Genomic DNA, 24,401 nt, shown 5'->3' with positions numbered 1-24,401 from the left:
AAAAATCCCAAAAAAAAACTTTTTATTGTGTGATGCTATATAATAATAATATATATATAATTTATGTTTTATATACAGTTGTGATAACGGCCGAGTCATCAAGGCCCGCCCGGCCGAGTCCTACGTGATGGTGCTCGCGCCTCAGACGCCCACCATCCTGCTGAACGGCAGTGCGGATGCTGCTCGCGACTACGCACACTTCAGGGCAGGCCTGCCGGTGTTCCCTGATATAAGGGTGAGGGTGTTGGCCAGGAGCGGGGACGATATCAAAGGTATCTATCAACGACCTCTCATATACTCGAATAGATATGTTAATGAGATCCGAGACTCGCGAGTAAAAATGTGTTCGGATTCCCATCTATCCGCCCGTGATCACGGCTGCTGCAAAGTAACCGAAACGTCGGGAGTAACAGTTAAAATTATAAAATAAAACATATCTTACTATTATTAATCTTCACAGTTGTAAATTTTCGTTACTATCCAAATAGGAGATATATATATATATATATAGCCGTTTGTACTTAATGTTGTATAGAAGCGGAAACACAGAAGCTAGATTCGTGCGTGGTGTCGGTGTACCCCGCCCTGAACCCAGACCACGAGGCGCTGGCGCTGAAGAGCACGCCGGCCGACGATATCAGAGCGACCCTCACCAGGGACGGAGTCAGTCTTACAGGAGCTGATACGGTAGAAAACTACCAACAGGTACTGCAACAACAATATATAAGATCTTTGACCTTAAAATATATTCAGAAATTAATGGTTTAGAGACAAAAGCGAATAGTTTCCACCAACGTGCCAAATACGACAGCTCAATATATGTATCATGACAGTACACGACAGTTGTATAGAAAAAGCGACTGTAATATTATACTCTGAAGGTTTCAAGTTCGAATCCCGCTTCTGGTGAAAAATCTCTCAACCATACACACATATATAAACGACTAAATAACAGTCGTAGGGTGTAAGTAGCAGCCATACATTTTTTATTTTTTATACAGGTGTTAAGAGAGATAGAGTACAGCAACAAGAAGCCCGCCTACTACCTCAACAGGGTGTTCAAACTGACGTGCTCCGAGCTCAACGGACGGTTCACGAGCAACGAATACGTACAGACGGTTGGTGACAGACACACACACACTTAACATTTAGTATATACTATACCAAGAACTCTAAAATAAGAATGCATACGTGTAATACTAGTTTGCGTTTCAAACTTAACACCGACAGTTTAAAGTACGTCCTCCATCCCCAGTAGACGCTTCCATATTAATATTTATCGATTAGAAACTAGCAACTAACTGTCTGTACGTCGCTGTATGATACAAACGCGTGTTAAGTTATCTTTTCAATCTTCTGCTAGTAAAATAGCATGTATATCTTTCCGTAAAGGAAATTTAGTGTTGATTCTAGCAGTAAAATAAAATTCACCTAACTTTCCCCAACACAAAACACGGACCCGTTTGCAGGTATTGCTTAAGTGACAAGTAAAAATACATTACTTAAATTTTCTTACCTTCCAACCACACACGAAACTATCGGCTTTTAAGTTAAAAAATTAAATACATATTATATTAATTTTAATGTCTGTATATGTTCAGCTGACGGTGGAGCACCCGAGGGCGGCGTCTGACACCCGGGCGCTCCGCCCTGCCGGACTCGCAGACAAAATGGACGTCGTTAGGGAACATGTAAGTTTGGGCTAGCCAACGAGACAAGATAAAATATTTAAACAACATTTCATCGTGATTAGTTTTTCATACTAATTTCGTTAGTGTTATTTCGATTCATTCCTATAAAGCAGTTCACGAAAACAAATAAGAAATAAAATATTATTACTTTTTTTATACCAAGTTTTATCATAACACCCTGTATAAGCAGTCCGGATTACTTTCTCTGTCTAGATGTCTGTAAATAATATGTTTAAAAGCATCAGAATCATGATATCCTAAAATTATATAGACTGATCAAGCATCCTGTATAAGTTTGAGTCATTATACATATATAATAATACTGACAGACCAGCAACAACATAGAGCCCGCCGTGGCTATGAATGTGCCGCGGGCGTTTGCATCACACTCGCAGCACTCGCAGCACTCGGCCGAGATACCGGCGGCGCGGGTCCTGGACCTGCACGAGCGGCACAACTCCAGTTAGTAAACAAACACACAGACACACGTCCTCTAGGAATTCGCATATATAGTTCCTAACGACAAAATATCCTTTTCTTTGGCACCAAAACAGAAATAGTATTGCGGTTTGAAACATAGATGTCGCTGCTATGTTTTATATCAAAAATTCTTTGTAACTTTCAGGTAATATAATTTGATATAATTATCAAATTTCTGAAAACATCAGACTTAATTGCCAGCCACTAATTTCTTTTAAAGTCATATGTATTGAAATAAAATTCTCTCAACAGACAATGTGGCAGTGGTGATAGGAGCGGTGATGGCGGGCGCGGTGGTAGCTCTCGTGGTGGTGGTCGCGGCCCGCGTGCGAGCCGCCAGGCCTTCGCCCCTGGCTAGGCCTTCGCCCCGACCCCGCCCTCTACGAGCTAATGACACAGAAATGGCTTGGGACGACTCCGCCCTCACCATCACCGTCAATCCGATGGAGGAGGTACATAGGATTTGATAACGAGACCTCACCACTATCGGTTACTTATTGTTTATGAGTCCTATGTGTCTTAATGTGTGTATATATATATATATACATATATTTTTGTGTCCCGTGTCTTAACCACAGATAAAAGTCGTTTATCCTTGTGATACAACTTCATAAACAATCAAGTAATTTATCAAATCAAAGGTCATATCAGATATGAGAGCATGTCTCATCACGGGATTGTTTCTATCTTTTCTCATGGTCTTTTCATCGTCACGATGAGAATTCATTACACGGTATATTTAATATCTTATATATATAAAATTTTATTCTCGTCACTTGAAGGCTACTGAGTGCGTCGTATCTCCTAGCCGAGTGTGTGAAGACAGTTCCTCGGCGGAATCCTGCTCGGATGAAGACTCCGATCACCACGACTCCTCCGACGAAGAAGGAGAGGGTCAGTACTATTGTATAAATAAACTATTATTATAACATATTACATGAAAAGTAGAATGAACTTTAACTGCTTATAAATAAGATTTAATTTCGTACAAACATATCAACGATGGTGATAGTGAACTCTCGGTACAATTTTATCGTATGCAAAAAATTCAAATAATAAAAACAGTAACAGTTTTGAACTATATATACTCGTCTTTAATAATAATCTGCAAACACCGGGTTCATAAAAAAAATCTGTATTTTCCTAAGTACCCTCATAATGTAAAATAAATATTTATATATATGTATTTGTAATTTCCAGTGATGGCCGGCAAGCAGCACAAGTACAGGAACATCAGCCAGCTCGAGTGGGACAACAGCACTATGTAAATGTATACCCGTCCCGCTCGCTCCTAACACGCACGTCTCCCCTCTCGCTCGCACACACCACGCACTACCGATATTGGCGCCTCGTCAATGTAAATTCGACCTTAGTACACGTATTTATAAGTATCTAAATTTATTTTATAATATCTTATCAGACGGAATTGAGATGTTCGTTACGGTTCACATTCGGAAAGCGCAAGCGGGGTTCTAAAGTTAAGTCTCAAGATAAAATCATATCAAATTTATACGTAAAGGTTCCCAGCTCGACCTGTTGCGACTAACCGTTTGCCCGAGTACTTGTATCTATGTATCTAACGGTAGCGTGTCTGTTAAGTTAGTTTAAGAGATAACAATGTATTGTATATTATAAGTAAGCTTCGTGATTTCCTCGTTTTTTTTTCTGTCTCCGCCATATTTTCTCTGCCGTCGGCTGCGTGACGTCACTCCGTAGGTAATGTTACTGTGAAATGTCCACTTCTACCCTTAACGAGCTTCTCAAAGTAAATCGGCTTAAATGTATATTAGGCACAGAGTTATTTGAAAAAAAAATATAGATGTACTATACTATACACTTATACAGAACTTGTAGGATCTGCTGTATGACTTATATGATATATATATATTGAACGCGTTAAGGGATTTTTACTAACAGTTAGGTACTAAGTGGCTATATGTTTGTTTCCGACGCCATCTAGCGTAAGTGTAGTTAAGTCCGGGCGTGTGTTGCCATCTCGCTCGCACACACGCGCCACGCTACTTCTGTCTCCCTCTGGCATCATATCAGGATCGGGTGTTAGGATCTTTGAACACTGAGCAATCTTTTTCGACATAATCATCGGTGTAATTACGTAGAGGTCAAGTGTTGTATGTTATTTCTATCGGAGTTGGACCTTTGTGTTTTGATTTGTTTTGTTGGAATCGTTTGTTGGGCGTGTCGCTTTAACGTTGCTTGTATATGGTTATACGATATTCAACTTTGTTTTTATCAGTAAAAGGTTTATATTACATTATATGGAAACATCCTAAATTTATCAGCGACACGTTAGCGATGCGGGTCCGTGTCGTTTTCGTTCCGTTTGTATCCGTGCCATTGTTTTCTCCCCATACATATACCGTGCCCCGGACTCGCTCGTGTCTGTATTCGGTTGAGTTGTCATTCCACTCGACTACCGTCCAAACGCCATTATCCCTTTTTTAATTTAGATTTAAGATCTGAGCTGTGATAGCAGCAGCTCGAGCACAAAATGCTGGCATTTTTTTTTTGATTGTGTTTTGAACATGAGGTAGCTACTATAAGTTTTTTGTCTATTTCATTTTATATAATTTTGTATTTTCGGTATTATTGTATACTTAGATAAACTTCATTGATGTCTGAATTATTATATTTTAGCTAAAAATAAAGTTGGTCTAAAATGTATTGGTGTTTCATTTCGATGGTTCCGTGGGTCAGACGCAAATGGTTGGGACTTACCATACGTTTGTTTAACACAGGAGTGTTATTCGAGGAAAATGCTGGAAACAATCTATTTTATTTGCTAAATTTTAAAAAATCCCTGCTATTATATTTGCAAATTGAAATTTTTATACACAGGTATCATGTACCGTCAGCAAAAATAACATTATAATGTTATTCATAGTCTCAGCGCTAGTGCCAGTTGTCTTGCAGCAGGTGCTAGCAATTTATATAGGATTTTATGTTCGAAATTTTGTTATTAACTCACATGATACAACATCCTGAGACATCCGACGAGTGAATGCTATTCACAATATTAGCAATTTGTTTTCATCGACGAAAAGTTTTGAAAGAATATGGCATCATAAACAGGTATTGTACTGTTAAAGACATTTTTAAATAATATGAGATATTTGTCCAAAAAATATAGATCTATTTAAAATTTCTTGATAGAGCCGATATTGCTGAATGGCGAGTAAAGGTTTTAAGAACTATATGGAAATAGTAATTGAAACACAATTTCCAAAGTGTTGGCAATCATAAATGAGCCTATATCAATATTTGGAAAGAGGACATCCTTTTTGATAGTCACCCGCCATTCAAAGGTCCCATAAATATTTTTAAATAAAAGTGACTAGAATTCGAGGACTCGACGATTATTTACAATAAAAAAATATGATGTGAAGTTAAGACAAAATACCTTTTCGTGGTCTTGCAGTGTAAAATATGTTATATGTGAAAAAGAAAAGACACAAAACCTCTCAGAATTCCTAGGCTTCACCGTGCGGGTGCCGGGTCCATTCCGCTGCAGGGACAGGAGCTTCAATAGTCCTTGGGACTTGCAACCCAGTTGTAACTTTAGGGGCCCCTTTCAAACGTGCGTCAAACGCTCACCTCCACCGAACAAGCTGATCTCGAACAACAACCCACTAGGGCAACCTTAGACGCACGTTCTAAGAATGAACTGATGTTAGTTCTGGACAAGGCCCAAGTCTTTTATTAAACTGAAGAGAGATTTATCTGTTATACCTCTCCCATTTATATCGCTTACAAATTTACGACGAACCTATTCGTACTGAGTTCGTTAGTGAGCTCGTAACACTTGTTGACATTGATGGCATGGTCTTTGGGGATGTTGTTTTCCCAAGGAATCGTAAGCTTTACTGGCGCAACGCGCTTTAAACTTTAAAGCTCGAATATCCTCTGGGATTTTATATTACTTCTCATACTTATCCATCATTATAATCCAAGACGCTTTGAATGATAGAGTAAGGCTTGACGTTTGATTTTGTAGCCCTAGTGCCTTCTCTCAAAAAACCTATTTATCGCTTGTTTGTGGTTATTTCTTTTTGGCTTCCGAAAAACTAGCCGCTTCGAGTATGATTTCGAAAACCCCATCGTGACGATGCGAGTATTATCTGCTATCCAGGAGTACCTCACATCCCACCAGAAAAAGCTTAGCAGTTCCATCTGCTACCCGCGGATCTGGGAGAGTCATCTGGAACGAATTGAGATAAAATTTTAGCAACGCTGACGACGAACGAATCATGGATTAAGGTGCGCCATTTTAGTGCTAATGGGGTGCTCAAATCTATGTGTAACCAACCGTACTGCATTTCTAAGCTCGTTGCATGGATCTCATATTAAGCATTCTCGTCTTGCCGAATAAAAGACTTCAATATATCCGTATCTTGGGCCTTCTTACTTGATCTTAACCTTACTCTGTTACTTTGTGCTCCTATCATAAACTGTTTATGGAATTGAATTATTGACTCTGAGGCATCTTTATCTACTGAGACTGATGTCACGACGTCGGGGATGAAGTCTCTCAGTACGATGATTTCCCCAGGATATGTCTCGACTAAACTCTCAGGTGTTTATAGAGCTCCGTGACCTTTTTAAATTTATCCCGAAATATTGCTTCCCGAATAAAAGTGACGAATTAGCCAACAGCGCTAGCCAGCTAGTGTATCTTCATGTTTTTTCACATCATGAATATTATAGTCCTCGAGTAAACATAAGAAATGCTGAAGTGCCATAATAATAGCGCTCAAATTATTTGATACCAAATAAAAATCCCCGATACATCACACATGTTTTAGATTTCTTCCGCGACACGATATGAATGTCTCTTACTGTCTATACTTACATAAATATGGAAGCTTATCGTTTATGAATATATTATTTCCAGAGAGCATCAATTGTAATCATCCCAGATTGAGTTTTGTTTGCGACAAAGTTTCTTAAAAGATGTTCAACCTTCATTGTAGAAAGAAACAATAATAGTGGCTTTATATGAGCTGATAATTTAGAGCTGGCAATTTCGAGACGAATTTTTTTTCAGTTGTGTTCAAAATTTATTTAAAACTCAGTTTACCAGAGAAACTCAAAGTATCTCTAGCTCCGATTTCCTCTTCCTCCCTCCTCCGCTGGTTTATGGACAGGTTTATAAGTTAACATCTACCTGTTTTCTCGATACGATTGGATCAATTCTCTGTTCTTGTTCTTGGACGGCAATCTTAGCAATATCATACAAATGTCCAACATTTGGATATATCGTTAATAAGACTTTCCTTAATGTTCTTGACGTAATTCCTTATGAGGTTGCTGAATATCCTTGCAACCTCCAAAATTAGGACCACGTTTTGACCGCTCATGATTTTTTTGGCTTATGACCGCGGGGTCCAGCGCAGGAGGCATCTCCGAGGGAACAAACTCCTACCCCTAAACCTGGTACGGTTTTGCTCGATACGCTCATCTGTTCTGAAAAAATTATTCAAATTGACTATTGTCATAACTCCACAACACACCGCCTTAAGCCATAAGGAGGTTGTTGAAGTAGAGCTGTTAAATCTACCAGGGAGAGGGCTGGCTAGGTAAACTCGATCAGCCTCTCGGCTATTGAAAAGAGAAGAAGGAAAGGAAAAAAGAATAGAAAGAAAGAAAAGATACATATAGAATAATTCGGTAGCAATCCCTAAGGAAGCCACCATACGCCCTAAAAGAAAAAAACCGCAAAAAACCGCGTCACAGTACATTCTGCTAAACAGCGAAGTACCAGGAATGACACTAATGTTGCCCCCAGACCGCTCTCCCCTCTTAGTCTTACTTCTCAGCCCAGGCCTGCCCGATATGGTTAATCCTTCCGGTATAGCCTTGAGTATCATAAACCCACGCAGGCCCTCCCACCAGGCGAAGATGATGGCCCCGGGGAGGACTATCAACCTCGACGATATTATCTATAAGCAAGAAATGGATCAAAAATACAACGCCATCTTTCGGCAGTTGGTGTTCCTTTCAGAACTAAACCCTCACCCAATTTAAACAAGTTTATTAACAAGCCTCTATCTGTTTGTTATGACTTAACTCTTTAATGTGGTAAACTGTTCGTCCAGGTGGAGTGAAGTTCCATTGTACGTGGCCAGATGTAATCGTTTTCGGCACCCTTCAGCAACCCGAGGATTCTTAACAAAACTCTAACACCGTTATGTGATCTCCCCATTTCCCTGATGACACTTTTACCCGTCAATCGTCTAAAGGATTGGTATTTGTGGTGCCTTCATGTGGAAATTCCGCCAAGAAACATTCGGCAACGTCCCGTCTTATGATATGCAGTTGGTTAAATTAGGAGCTACAATTGTGATTCAATGCTCCGATCGAAAATTCTTAATTTTTAAGACTGCTTATTGTACTACTTCTCGGTATATTAAATTGATTCTGTAAAATATATATTATATTATTTATTCAAATACAATTAGCACAATAATTTAATACTGTGAAGTATTTACCACAGCTGTCGAAAACTTATCTAACGCCAATTTTCCTTGGAAATTTTATATAACAAGTTAATTAATAAGACTTTAAAAGTCAAGGGTTTATTTATGAATGCTACATAAAAATAATTAATAACATTACTATACTGATACTATAAATTGAAAAATTATTGAAACTACCAGCTAGAACCACTCACAAGAAAGTTTCGAGAACAGCGACATCTTACGAATAATTGCGTTACTATTTTTTGCCTAAACACCCTGTTGAGTATCACTCGTTCGCTAGATGTCGCTCTTCGGTAAATAACCATATATATAAACTAATGCCATCTCTATATCATATTACTGACTCTTTACATAACATACAATGTTTACTGAAGCGACATGTCTTATATAATTCATAGCGGATTGTTCAAAAAAAATATATATATTTTGAAAGTATAATATTTTAAGTACTTTGATTAAAACCCAAACTTAAATTCATGAATTCATAAATATAGAAGATTTTGTCCAAAAAGCCATAGAGTGTCTCTGGTATAGTGTAAATAAAATTCTAATGAGATTAATTGTATCAACATCGAGTTTATTTGAGATGGCGCCACTGTGTTCAATGCTTGGGATTTCTAATTGTAAGAGGAAAGTCACTAATAAGTTACGACTCCAATTGAAATCTATTGATTAATAAGACATTTAAAAGACGGAAAACAAACTATTAAGAAATACACCCATGACGGTTTTTAGCTTCAATTTTCTTATAAATTTAACGAATAAGTAAATATATATATCGACAACACACCCACACATATATGTGTATATATATATATATATATGTGTGTGTGTGTGTTGTCATTGAAATAATATGTAACAGAAAAAAGTACTCAAGTCACTGGTAGAGTGTTAAGTGAGTGAGTGTGAAATAAAGGCTTTAATAAACAACGCAATAAAATATATGTATTTTACTTTAAATCTAATTTTACTTAAAAAAAACTACTCGTTAAGTTTTTTAAAACGCCAAAGAGTTTTCATTCTATGTGAATTAACTGTAATGCCATAAATTGTACATTAAACAAAAATAAAAGTATTGAAATTGCCTAATATTAATATTTATTCATCATCCTCATCAGCCTATCGGTGCGCTCTGCTAAGCAAAGGCTTCTTCTCACATGGAGAAAGTTAGAGCATTAATCACCACGCTTGCTCAAGGCGGATTAGCGAATTCAAACATATAATTTCCAATTATAAGTGCAGGTTTCCGTTACGATGTTTTTCTCCACCGTCTGTCTGTGTCTAAATACTCTTAGAAAATACATGTCACTCGGAAAAATTCACAGTTGTACTTTATATACAGAAATAATAAATTAATACGGTTTTAATAATGTTCCTATAATTTTAACATTATAACGTTAAAAATAAATTAAAATTTATTATATACATATTTCTGTTATATAAAAACAAACTCTTAGAAATTTGAATGAATGCAATTTATACCTAATTATTATTTGTAATTAATAATTAAAAAATAATACTTCTGTAAAAATAACTTAAGAATTATATGTCATAAAATTTAAATAAGCTCTCGTGATAACAGTTCGTAGAGTACAATGATAACCTAAACGGAATATTGTATGTGGTGTGCGCTCTGTGCTTGCTCTACTCTGTGCTCAGCACAAACCTCATAAATCGTTCCACAAACACGATGCATAATGCACAGAGCGAGTACGCTGGCGTGTGCGAGCGAGATGAACATACACCCTGACACGGGTTAGAGCGAGACGGAGGATACAATACAAATGCGCATCGGAATAGAGCAAGACGAACTCATTTCAGTTGCGTAGATACTAGGGCGGAGTTATGGTGAATTATTGAAGGCGGCGACCGTCCTTTGGGCTGCGAATGGCTGGCCGGGGGGTGTTCAGGGTGCGGGGGGTGCTGGGGGTGCGGGGCACCGCCAGCCCGGGGGGTGTTTGGTGCTGGCACTTTTCGCGCGTCTTTCCCGGCCGCAGCGCGCCATCTTGAGTGCGATGACCGTTTCATAGTGACCATCTCATTTTAACAGGTTCGTGTATTTAGTGACTTTAGTGAAACATGGTTATTACCTAAATATATAATATAAAGGAGATAAGGTAAATACACTTATATATATAAAACCAGACGTACACAGATTATTAATGAGTGCTAATAGTTAATTGAATATTTTTTAGTGGTCTCATATCTAACGTTTGAATATAAATTATTTATGAAATGTCAGCACTGCTCCCAAATTATTAATAATGAAATCGTGACTTTTATAAAATCATGAGAATTATTAATTAATTTATTAAAAAAATATATAAATGTAATAAATTACTTATAACTAAATTTACAACCTTATCACATGTAAGACTTTCGATTTCAACGTCGTCACTATGCCTACCTAGTTACCAACTATAAGTTTTAACACCAAAACGTAAAGTGTAAACGTATTTTTTATCGTCTATAGAATCAAATAATTGAGATCGTTTTAAATAAAACTAAACCATTTAATTAATTTATTTAAGTATTTAACTAAACAGCTCGTAACTGAAAATATTGTGTTAATCCAAACTAGTACTAAGAATTTTACCAAAAAATTTAATTACGTAATACTGACCAACTAAATATTAAGAATTCAATGAATTCAAATAAAATATTTTCGAATAACAAAATCTATTTAATATAATTTAAAATCTATTTAATATTATGTACTAAATTGGCATAATTTTTTATATCATATACAACTTACTTATATAATTAAACTCATATATAATCTATTTATTTAAAAAATAATACATATACCTAATGTCTGTTAAGTTTTATTTCATTCAAAAGTCAATCCCGGATCGCGTCTCCTCCATTCTACATGACACTGGCAGAATATAATGTGCACGTCTTTGCGCGGATGAAGGCCTAAGTTAAAAAAAAACCTAATGTCATAATGACAGCCGTTGATTTTGTCACAACTGACTAGTTTGACCAAATAATAATAATTAAATAAACGCCTTCATTCCATTCGACAAACTCTTTCGCGTTTCTTCCACACAGTACCCAATATAATTCGTCCGACAACTAAAAACGTTGACATTGACGAAATATTCCACTATTCCAGTGCGAATGAAGCCATAACATAAAAAACATTATATATATATGTATATATACAAATAACATAAATAATATATGACAACAAACATTAAATCAAAACAACCTAAATATTTTTTTATTAATATGTATAACATATTTTATAAACAATTTTAATATAATTCTCGTAATTCACGTACCTAATTCTGTCAAAACCCGTCGTCCAATGACCAGTAACTTCCTCATTCCTGATGGTGAAGTAATCCCCATTGATGGGGACGCCATTAAAGACTCCGACAGGATGTGACAAACAGACGAATTTATTATTGAATATTTACACAAACCTATTGAAATATATTAAGTTCAAACCTATTCTAACATCAACACCTTACTATCGGTTTGATACAAGTCAGAACAGATAGTTATTATGTACGAGAAACGTTTAACTTTATGTTCAGCGTGTTAAACTAGTAGTATTTTCATGAGTCATATTATCACACTTACTTTATACGTTGTATATTAAATATTTGAATAAAAACATCGTATTTAATAATAAGTAGGTATTTAAGTACTAACTTCAACCGGCGACTCCGTCTGCGTAAAAAAAAACAATAAAATTAAAAAGTTTTAATCTTCTCGTGTCCCGCCTCACTTTCGCTGGTTAATTTCAGGATCGGAATACAGGGTTAGGATACAACTTACTCCTTATTACATCAGTTACCTACCAATAAAAGTACTGTCAAAATGGGCCCCGCAATTACAGAGGTCAGTCCGAACAAACAGATAGACAAACAAAAATTTACAAAAATGTTAATCAGGCAAATATACCGTACACTCGTATGCATGTAGTATTAAACGGTTATTTCAATATTACGAACAGACACTCCAGTTTTATTCATATATATATAATTATCTATATTTTCATTAAAATATTCAAAAATACTGTATTTATTTAAAAAAGAAATATTTTAAATCTAAACAAATTCATTTTATTATTTTTATTCGTTTATTCAATAGCTATCCTTATTTCATCTTATCGATTTTTACTCATATATACATATAACACCTTAACATATTCTCAGACCTCAGTATCAGACAACAGTCTACACTAACAAGGTGTATAAACAAATACAAATATGGCAATAAATAAAATACTATGTTAAATCTATTAAATAGACTAATGTATACATAAGCTGGCTAAAATTAATTAGATATATATAACCTCTAAAGTCTACAATAAAAAAAAAAGATTTATAATAAATTTATTGACATATTAAAACCTCCTTGCGTAAGAGCTCTTTGCTTAAACAAAAAAATATATAATTTGTATTCTCTTTCTTATCATACTTATGAGCATTTATTCTCGTTCTCATTTTTCAAATTAATTCACGAAATCTACCTCTACTCTTTACGCTGTAGGTATATTTTAGACGATCATTGCTTTGTTTTTATTTTGTCTTAATCCATTTGCCTTAAGTCGAGGTGGCCTAAAGGTTCTAGGCCAACTCGTGCACGAGGGCGCGGGTTTCATAACATGGCAAGTACCAATGTGATCTCTTCCGAGTCATATGTATTTTATAAGAGTATTTAGACTCCACTGACGGACGGTGAAGGAAAACATCGTGAGGAAACCTGGACTTATAATCAAATTACTTATAAGTTCGAAATCGCCAATCCGCCTTGAGGAAGCGTGGTGATCGGTACTCTAAACTTCTCCATGTGAGAAGAGGCCTTTGTTGATAGGCTGATGATGATGATGAATACTACTTTATCAATTTTTTTTTATTCTGGATTTATTTCGAGTATTCTTTTTTCAAATTCGCCAATCTTTAGTTATCAGTTCCAAGCAGATGGCGTACGTGTTTCCCAAATTGATTTAAACACAAACAGTTTAAAGGTTTTCACTTATAAATTATTGATGATATTGATATAACTATGAGTAATTTGAAATAACGAAAGGTATTGAGGTCACGGTTTTGATTTATTTTTAATACTATAGCATCATTCGCACTGGAATCGTTGAATATTTTGCCAATGTCAACGGTTTTGTTTGTTGGACGAATTGTAATCTTGAGTACCCACCGTTTGGATGAAACGCGAAAGAGTTTTTCGAATGGAATAATGAAGTTTATTTAATTATTATTATTATTCAAATGATTAGTAATTTTTATCTGCACCTAGAACAACAAAAAATATATTTAAGTTTCGAATTTTTGTCATTTTGTTATTGGATACTTCAAATCCTATGTTATATATGTACTTCATAACATTTTTGACGAATAAACCTCTTTGGTTATTGGCTGTATAATATAGTTCCTAATGTGTAAATTTTTGATCTATTAAAATTCTTTAACTAATAGCTCTATTATATTATTTATTTTTTGCAATGGCTTCATTCAATAGCTATTATATAGATTATACGTAGTTGTTCCCAAGATGTAACTATATTTTTGACATATAAAAAAAATTCTTTAGTTATCTACTGGCTGTATAGTTTCGATCAAACAAGTATCTGAGAGATAACGATATTTTTTACACATAACACCTCTTTGGTAGTACTTGGTTTATACTATAGATTAAAATAGTTCCAAAGATGTTAGGTACAATATTTCTGACATATAAAAACTTTTTGATTAATGGGTGTACAGTGTAGATCAAAAAAGTACCTAGAGAAGTTATAACGATATCTTTGGCACATAAAATCTCTTTTTAATGGCTTAACCTATCTATTTACTGAAAATACAACCATATTTCTGAGATATTAAAATCTGTTGATGTTTATATAAAATAAAGCGTACATACTAGTTCCTAAGACATAACCGAATTTTCGACACATAAAACCTCTTTTGTTATCGGCTGTATAGCGTAAACCATATCATATACCATATTATAAAATGTGTTTCAAAACTATCCGTGTCAGTCGTAGAAATGTCATTGTCCGAGGTCTCTGGATCTCTAAGAGGGAGATTATACAGGATGTTACAAACAGCAAAACAGTTTATTTATTTATTTATTTATAATTTATTTAGTATAATATATAGTGCATTGAATTCTTTTTTACTACTAAGGAGTTAGTGAGATTTAAAAATTAATATATATTTTCGGTTTACAACGCGCTATTTTATCATTAAAGCGGCTTCGGATTGAACTATAATTATGGACACGTATGAGAAGCAATATAAAATCCCAGAGGATATTTGGGCGACGGCGTCCAGACTTGACATATTTTTATATTCGCGAATTTTATTGCGCGTTGTGATAATAGAGCTTACGGTTCCTTGGGAAAACAACATCCCCAAAGACCATGCCATCAAGGTCAACAAGTATTACGAGCTCACTGAGAATAGGTTTATTGTAAATTTGTACGCGGTAGAAGTAGGAGCGAGAGGTATAACAGCCAAATCTCTCTGCAACCTGCTAAAAGACTTGGGCCTGTCAAGAACTAACAACAGTTCTTTCTTGGAACATGCGTCGAAGGCAGCCCTAGCAGGTTCGTTTCAAATTTGGTTAGGTAGAGAGAGGAGCTTGGACAGTGGGGGCGAGCGTTTAACGCGCTAAAAACCTTAAACCTACACCTGGGTTGCAAGCCCCAGGCACTCTTTAAGCTCCTCTCCCTGCAACGCGACGGACCCAGCTCCCGTACGGTCAATCCATGGAATGCTGAGAGGTTTCGTCTCGTACCTCACTTTAATCTCGTCCTCCCGTTATTACGATTGCTGCAAAGCAACCGAAACCGTCTGGAGTACAAAGTTAAAATAATCAAAAAGGCGTAGTAAATCCGATAATATTAGGTTTATTTCTGTGAATGTCTTAAGCATCATTACGAGTTAATGTGACATTAGTTATAGTAAAAATTTAAGGTTATATCAAGATGAAAGAATGTTCGATACTTTTATATAACAAGAATAAATGTCTTATACGATATTATTTTTATTACCTTATGAACTTTTACCTCGCTGTGGGTTTAAATTCTAACAAAACATATGTAGGTATATTAGTGCAATATGTGTGATTTATATTTATCATTAACACCAAAATACACGTAAAATAACTATTTCCATACAAATAAAAATAAATTTAATAGCTCATATATATATAATAAATTTAATACCATAAAACTTTATTCATAATAATTAAATTTCTATGGAAATATGTGAACTTTAATTTTTTTTTAATTAACCGACTTAATATAAAGGTGGTTTAAATTTTCATGTTTTGTGTATGAAACTATATTTCAGCGGCTGTGTGTGTGATTTATCCTCCAAATCACCGTAACCTCAGAGGGTTGACCCCTCAGAGGTTGCGACTTAATTAATTAGGGCCATTGAGTGTTATAGGGTGACACCTATATAATAAAGCTTAAAAAATGCAAGGGTCACGGTCTTTAGAGATGTTTTACAGAGCTTTGTTAATGTTCAGTATAGATAGGGATTTTTCAATACAACGATTTTCACACATGTACCTACCTACCCACCTACACCTACCCACCTAGGGGTTTTGTTCGAGATTTTTTTACGTGGAAATAAATTGTTTGAATTTTAATTGGCGTGATGTTTAAGTATATATTTATATTCTATGATATAGAAAAATCTATATTATCATGTTGTTTTACTAGTGTTTAGTGCGAAAACTACTGTTTGGATGTCTGTCTGCGTAAATTTAGTTGTGAGAAGTAACAAAAATTGACAATAGTCAGTAAGATAACATTAAAAGATATTTATTTTAAGAAAAATTCAAACAGCAGCCTTAATACGTGTCCGAACTCACAAACTTACAGTATTAAGTTTTCCATTGCTAAATCTTCGCTCAATGTAGTTTAACACTAAAAACTTTAGACTCTGGCGTAGTAGTCAAAGTTGTGGCAAACGTGCAAATATCAATACATATTATAAAACAAAGTCCCTCACCGCGTCTGTCTGTCTGTTCGCGATAAACTGAAAAACTGCTGCACCGATTATCATACAGTTTTCACCACTCGATAGCGTGATTCTCAAGAATGATAATAGTAAAATATAAAATGTACAGTTCCCTTGACATATATATGTTATACGTAGCGTAGACGTGAATCCAGTGAGAGTCGAAGGAAATATCTATATATTTATAAGTATATATATATGTATTCGACTATATATGTATTACGACTCTATGATAATAATTAGGTAATTTTTTAATTCAATTATAATTTCTATCGGCTATATATAATTTACCGTTTTTAAGAAACATATTATTATATACATATATAGCAATTTAAAACGCTTTTATATACATGAATTTTATAACTATATATTTATAAACTTACATAAAATAATTACCTGAGTATATCATATACCTACCTATGTAGGTACCTACATTTTTAGTCCGAGTTTGTATCGTAAAACTACATACGAAGCGTTTAACGTCTTTAATTCAACGACCTACGTTAATATACGTGAAGGTTTATGACTAAAAAACTGTTAACGCTCCGTATGTAGTCAACATTCATATTAAAATCAAGTATAGGTAGGTAGGTACTTACTATGTAAAGCGGGCATCATGACAAAATTAATGGACGGACAAATAATTATTGGGTTATTTTCTTTCAATATTAATTAACTTGAGCTTCAAGTGACAAGCTATTTAACTATTTATTAACTGAACCGTACGAAAACGAATAATATATTAAAATAACGCAAACGAAGTCACGGGTGTCAGCTAGTGATATATATAATAAGTTGCTAATAAATAAAACACAGTCAAATGTTACGTATTAAACACTTTAAAGGCTAAGTTTCTAACATTACTATAACGAAAAAAAATTTCTTTTATTATATACGTATATATATATATATATATATATATATATATATAGATATAGATATAGATATATATATATAAATCAAGGCAGTATTTAACAGGTTCTTACGTAAGCAATCAGAAAGTTCGAGAGCTCGTTTGTTCAAACAAATATTTACAGTACGTAATTGAACCCCAGATCCCTCAGGACTCAGGAGTTAGGACACCCGTCATTATAAATTGGATGGTTTGAAAAATATTTATATATATATATATATATATATTAATATTCTCGCACATTTTTAAATTTGAAAATGGAAATTCTGTTTTTAAATTCGGTTACAAATTTTCATCATGAAATAACAAACAACCGTTATATTTCAAATATGTTCTTATTAAATTGTGAAGAATAGACATGTACTGTAATGTACTTAGATTTTAAATTATATTTTTCTTAAATAATACTTTATAAATAAAGGAATATATATGTAAAATATTATAACTCAATGTCATAATAATGATAGAAAATCTAACATTTAATATAAAATCAGTATTATTATTTTTCATTTAATACTGTCTCTCTCATAAAAATTTTGCTACTTACATTTTCTATACTTCTATTCTAAACAACGCGACGCCTCTAAGAAAATTCTTACGATTTAATTGTACTTCATGATATCTTACAAAATTTCCTATAAAATAATAGTAATTTTTTATTCTATAAATGTAACATATATATTTACTACGCTAGAATAAATGTATTTTATTTCAATACGAAAATACTTTTCAATCGCTTTAACGCTATAAATAAAATCTATTTATAATAAAAATCATCAACAATCCTTACGATAGCTCAATATACAGGTGTTTCAACATATCCGACACTTCACATATCCGACTTTTCAACATATCCGACCGATATATAAAATCGAGAATCTAAACATACATACATCTGTGTTAAGTTCAATATAATTTAATTCCAAATCCATAACAATCAGATTCCAAACACATCATCACAAGTGTTGGGGGCGCTCCGTCACTCGTAAAAGACTTAACGCTTATTAGGGTCGGATATGTCACTTACATAACTTAATCCCGTCGACGCGATTACTTATTACTGAGTTCAGATAGACTTATATATTCGCATTTAAATCTAGTATATATTATATTATAGTAGTTACGTGTTATTACGGTTTTGAAGCATTTTTGTTATTTCATACAACAATGTCATTTCAAATAAACATGCTATGAATATTTTTCAAATTATTTCAAGTGTTGTAAAATTATCTATAATCTAAACCAAACCAGCTATAGATAAAATACTATATATATCGATACTATCTCGTTTGTCAACACTAAGCCAAACACTATAATTTGTCAGTAATAAACCATTTGCGGCTTAACGGCTTACACCCCAAATACAAATATTGACCATTATGTAATGACCCCTAGCTGTTGGCGCTTCTGTTTGTGTTGAAGCGCTTTGCTACTGGTAATGATGTCATGACGTTTTCATTTTCATAATATAATTTTATTTCAAACAATCGTGAAACAAGATGATACATTTAATCATGATTATACTAAAATTTAAGATAACAGTGTAATAGATTACAGCGCAAAACGCGTAGGTCAGGATACATTGGACAACGGTTTCTATGCGAATGCTCTCGTATTTCTGATTACATATTTTATTTAGAACGAGACAGATGTTTACTTTCACAACGAGGGAAAGAGATAGAAATATGTCGATGTTACATACATTATGCTTATTCTAGTTCTAAAGAGTTTGAATAGTTTTTCATTCATAATTCTTCTAAAGCAGACTATTTAATTAAAAACGGGCAAATTTTCATACGTGGAATAACTCTACAGGGTAATTTATTTTGTTTCACGTATTCGTCCAATTATGTTTAAAATTTAATATATTTTTTATCGTTTTATTTGTACCGTCGATGTATAAATATAAAGATTAATAATGAAATATTAATTCAACGTCTAATTTAAACACCTCTTTGCCATGAAATGTCTTGTTAAGTATTAAGTGATTTGCCAAACAATGGCGCGCTGTTGACTGAGATGGCGCCTTGCGGTGACAGGTCACGTCACTTCTGACAGAACAAATTTTGACGTGGCATTTATTTTTATTTATGTGGCATTGCGGCGTTTTGAACAAATTTTTATGATAAAAGTATAGAATAATAATACTTTAATAGCTTCCGAGTATTTTGTGTAAATAGTAAAATGTATACATATCTACTCAGGGATTATTTGAAAATTAAGAACAATATTAATCGTCTAAATAATTTGAAGGATAAAAATATCCACTCTCCCTTAATTAATTACATATTTTTTATAATCTCAATAACTCGAAAGCTTTCCACGAATAAAAAAACAACAGATTCTTCAAACGTTTGAGGGACTTCAGAATTTCAGATTGAACATGCATTTATATTTACTTGCTTTGAGTTAAAAGCAAACAATTCAAATTGAATAAAACATAGATTTAACTGCAAGCTGTTTTATAACATAAAATAAAAGTAATAAGGCTCAATTTTAATAGCATCAATATTTTCCACCAACAATGGCCGAGGGTTGAAAAGAAATTCAAGACAGCAAATTTTTTAATTTCAACTTTTTATATAATAGGATAGGGTTCATTTTCTGTTGGAGTCATCTTGAAGTGCCAGCATGTGCCCAATCTCGTGCGTGATAAGAGTAATTATGATATTGGCGAAGATTAGCCTTTGACTCAGCATTTAGGATAATGTGATGCTAAGATATGATCTGCTATCAAGGGTTTGTGAGAGCGTAACTGATATATTTTACAATATATTTGATTAAGCATGAATTTCCATTAAAAATCATTAAATTTCCCTACATAATCACTAAAATAGGTTATGGGTTGTTTAAGTTGAAGAAGCTGTTATAGCATTTTACTAAGGTAGTCGAAGATTTATCTGAAAAACGATGTATTAAAATATGTAGTGACATATTTAATTTATAGTGTGGCTATGCTCCGGTCTTTTGGTCTTTTGGTCTTTTGGTATACCAAAATAACGGTACAAAAGAACAATGGCAAATAAATATCCGCCGTTACACGTCAACTTGGAAATGCAATAACATAATAAGCGCTTGTCGACTATTGTGATTGTACGGGGCTGGTTGCACCTGGCTTAAGTTACACTCGAAATCCGCAAGAAAAATATTAAATAAAATCAATTAATACATTAATAACAATCAAAAGAACAAACAGACGGACATAAATATTATCTTAGCATACAATAAGATATACTAATTGGGTTAATTATAAAAATATGCCTCGTATAGTTTGAACAAACCAAAAATCGTGAAGTTATAGGTAGGGGTGACAAAACCAGTCCAATTGCACACAATATGCGTTCTCCACGCGACTTCAACCCTAAATAGCCTAGCAAATAACCGAGCTATTGTTTTAAAACGCTTAAGGGGTGCCCTTACGATTTCTTTTATTTTTGTTTAATTAAAGAACATATTTTTTTTTAATATAACAATCGCACGCCAGGCCCTTTCAGGCCGTGGGACGTTCAAGTTGGTGTGTGTTCGGTTAAATATTCTGAATTGTTTTATTGAGTTTTGTTTTTGTTTTAGTTTTGTTTGGACGTAAACATAATTTAAAGGGTCGCGTTTCGTGGAATTAAATCGAGTCTTAAACAAATGAAGATTAAGTGTTCATTATGATTGATTCATATTTTGAAAGTTCCATTTAAATGAAAAACAAAGGAAATATTTGTCAGATTAGAATCGTATATATTTTCCAAAATAAACTAAATAAACGCATCTACTTCCTTAATTAGTAACGAAAGTGTAGTCTGAATGCGTATTGAAGGGCCCTTTCCCATTTCGTGCCATTCACAAAACGCAATCCGAACGAATGTTTGCAAACGATTTCTGTACAAAGGCGCCGCGACAAATCGAAAAGGGTACACCCCTTGCAATTTACTTAAAACAAGCAGACATCCATTGTGACTTAACCGCTGTCACAATGCACACGAGATTTCCGCCCACCACTGACTCTCACTAACAATGCCATCTCCACAGGTACTTGTCGCGAAAATGCAGCCATTCCAGTCGTCAGCCCGCCCTGAGGGCCCCAGGGAGTCCTCCCCCGAGAGGGCCAAGTCCCCTGACACCCCTACAGCACCCGTCCTCAATTTCTCCATCGCAAGACTCATGGAGCCCGACAGGAAGAAATCTGTGTCACCAGAAATTCCACCACCTCCCGGATTTTTATCGTACGGAGCGCATCTCTTGGACTCAGCGTTTAAACAGTACATACCAGCGGCAAGGCGACAGTTAGTATCTCATTACCCGCTATTGTATTATGGACCTGACCTAGTGTCGCTGACCTACGCCCACCAACTGCACATGCCTCGTCCGCCACCGGTGCAGTCTCCGGTGCCGAGACCTCCTAGTCCAAGAGCTCCTGCGGCAGACCACGCCGTCTCCTCGACTACTGGCCCGACGCCGTCACCAGCGAAAAATAAAAGCTTCGCATGCGGTGATTGCGGTAAAGTCTTCAACGCGCACTACAACCTGACGAGGCATATGCCCGTCCACACGGGGGCCAGGCCCTTCGTCTGCAAGATCTGCGGTAAAGGCTTCCGACAGGCCTCGACATTATGCCGCCACAAAATTATACATACATCCGAGAAACCACACAAATGTCTCACATGCGGAAAGGCATTCAACCGCTCGTCGACGCTGAACACCCACGCAAGAATACACGCCGGCTACAAGCCCTTCGTATGCGAGTTCTGCGGCAAGGGATTTCATCAGAAGGGCAATTACAAGAATCATAGATTGACGCACAGCGGTGAGAAAGCTTATAAATGCAATATATGTAACAAAGCCTTCCACCAGATATACAACCTGACATTCCATATGCACACACACAACGAGCGGAAGCCGTTCACTTGCAGTATATGCGCTAAAGGGTTCTGCAGGAATTTCGATCTCAAAAAGCACACGAGGAAATTGCACATGGGTGCTGGTAGTACTAATAATGATTCTTCTCTGGACACGCAGGACGAGTCGACCCAAGAGGCGACGGCTAGTCCAGGGGAAGAGACGAGAAGAGCAGCCTTCAGACCCTTCCTCGGAACAGCCTACCCAAGAATCCTGGACCCCACCCGGATGACCGCCCCCAATACATTCTTCTCCAAACTCTTGTGACCCGAAAATTACTTTAAAAACTATAGCGAATCTAACGAATGAGAATTGACACAGGATTTGAAGATCGCGTAGATAAATATATTATATGTTTTGTAAATATTATATTATAATTACGTAGTAGTTACGAATGTTTTACTTAGAAAAATATATATTTTAAGATTCAATAGTTCACCGCGACAAGGTATTACCAATGCTTCTTTGATCTGAACAAAATGTACATAACTATATGAACGATTTAAATTTTGCTGTTTCGAAAATAATATGCCGCTGACGAGATCAGTATAATGTAATAAATTAGGATTATGTAAATATGTAATGTATGAACTTGTGTTATTATTCAGAAATATTAAATATATTTCTTGACGTATCTTTCAAAAATTACAAAAAATATACGACGATGTATTAAATTCTTATATAGTCATCTATCTGTTTGACCAAATCTTACTATCAACTTACAATACAACAATGAATCCATACAAAACGTACTTATTAAAAATGCTCTATTATGTATATAAAATATATTGAAATCTTCTAAAATATTTACCAGAGATTCTGTAGCCGGATGAGATCTTTTAGAATAGCATTAAAATTAATTATACATAAAAAAAATATCTGCTAGCGTTTAGTTCACAGTGACGGCTGGTTGAATTAATTTACCGTTGAATTTTATATGTAAATAATGTTAGTTTAAAACGCAATATGTGTGTACCTATTATATTGAGATTATAAATATATATTATCGATATGTGCGTCGTTTTATTTTTTTCATAGTTATTTTGAATTTTTTACTAATAACTCGAGGTTTTAGCTATCAATATTAATTTGTTATGAATGTGTACAAAAACATATGTATGTTACTTCAATCAACACTTAACTAACTAATATTATTATTAAAGTTATATCTGTAAATAAAATTTTATTAATTTTCTACCCCATTACATCAAGATTTAACGTTTACGCAGCAGGAGTAAGTGCTGAGAGTACGATAAGTATGCTTTGTCAACTGAACAGCAACCGCCCTGAACGAAGTTAGGTTACTCAAAGTTTAGTTTAATCCACGTAATTTTAACCAGTGCCTTTAAAAAGTGTATTGACAAACGAAAAACAGATAATATACAGTTCAAAACTCGAATCGCTCTGTATTTCTTACCCTACAAACATATAGTAATTAATATATAAATATTACGTACAAAAAATAACCTTCAAGTCATTATTCAGCGATTGATTTGATTAGAAAATTTATATAAAAAAAAATATTATTAAAATATAATTAAAAACAAAAAGGCAAATACTTTGGGAATCACTGAACCGCGATAATATGAAATACGAGCTTAAATTTATAAATAATTGAATATCGCACTGAGCTTTTGTACACCGGAAACTCGTGCGCACGTACCGCCTTCACGGCTACGAGTAACGGACTTTTGACTTACAAATGAACAATGAGACTATTGTGACTCCTGATTATAACTTAAAGTACAATCAATCCAGGGACCGTTGATTTTAAATGACTCGTTATAAAACATTCTGTGTTTTTTTTAATTTAATATAAACATAATATTTTCTAAGACATGGTTATTAGGAAATTAATTGAGTAGGATAAATGTTTACCAAATACGTGTATGAATGTGTCCCCTGGCTGCCATCTCATACATACCTACGT

The 24,401-nt window shown here is 34.6% G+C and overlaps 2 protein-coding genes across 2 annotated transcripts in view; both read left to right on the top strand.

The window, feature by feature from the left end:
• The window catches only part of LOC116776013 (calsyntenin-1), a 128,708-nt gene extending 123,857 nt beyond the window's left edge, over nt 1-4,851 (top strand). The window contains exons 13-20 of the mRNA XM_061524175.1: nt 79-272; nt 536-705; nt 1,002-1,118; nt 1,602-1,691; nt 2,021-2,153; nt 2,424-2,623; nt 2,954-3,065; nt 3,372-4,851. Of these exons, the coding sequence (XP_061380159.1) occupies nt 79-272; nt 536-705; nt 1,002-1,118; nt 1,602-1,691; nt 2,021-2,153; nt 2,424-2,623; nt 2,954-3,065; nt 3,372-3,439 (1,084 nt within the window). The 3' untranslated portion in view covers nt 3,440-4,851. The remainder of the gene's footprint in view (nt 1-78; nt 273-535; nt 706-1,001; nt 1,119-1,601; nt 1,692-2,020; nt 2,154-2,423; nt 2,624-2,953; nt 3,066-3,371) is intronic.
• A 16,732-nt stretch (nt 4,852-21,583) lies between these two features.
• Nucleotides 21,584-23,441, top strand: LOC116775922 (fez family zinc finger protein erm-like). Its single transcript, XM_032668975.2, has one exon. The coding sequence runs from the start codon at nt 21,590-21,592 to the stop codon at nt 22,736-22,738; it is 1,149 nt and encodes a 382-aa protein (XP_032524866.2). The 5' UTR covers nt 21,584-21,589; the 3' UTR covers nt 22,739-23,441.
• The last annotated feature ends 960 nt before the right edge of the window (nt 23,442-24,401 follow it).

This window comes from Danaus plexippus, chromosome 24 (assembly GCF_018135715.1).
Source record: "Danaus plexippus chromosome 24, MEX_DaPlex, whole genome shotgun sequence".
NCBI classification, from domain to species: domain Eukaryota; kingdom Metazoa; phylum Arthropoda; class Insecta; order Lepidoptera; family Nymphalidae; genus Danaus; species Danaus plexippus.
Note: the sequence above shows the minus strand (reverse complement) of the source record. Positions and strands in the feature narration are given on the sequence as shown.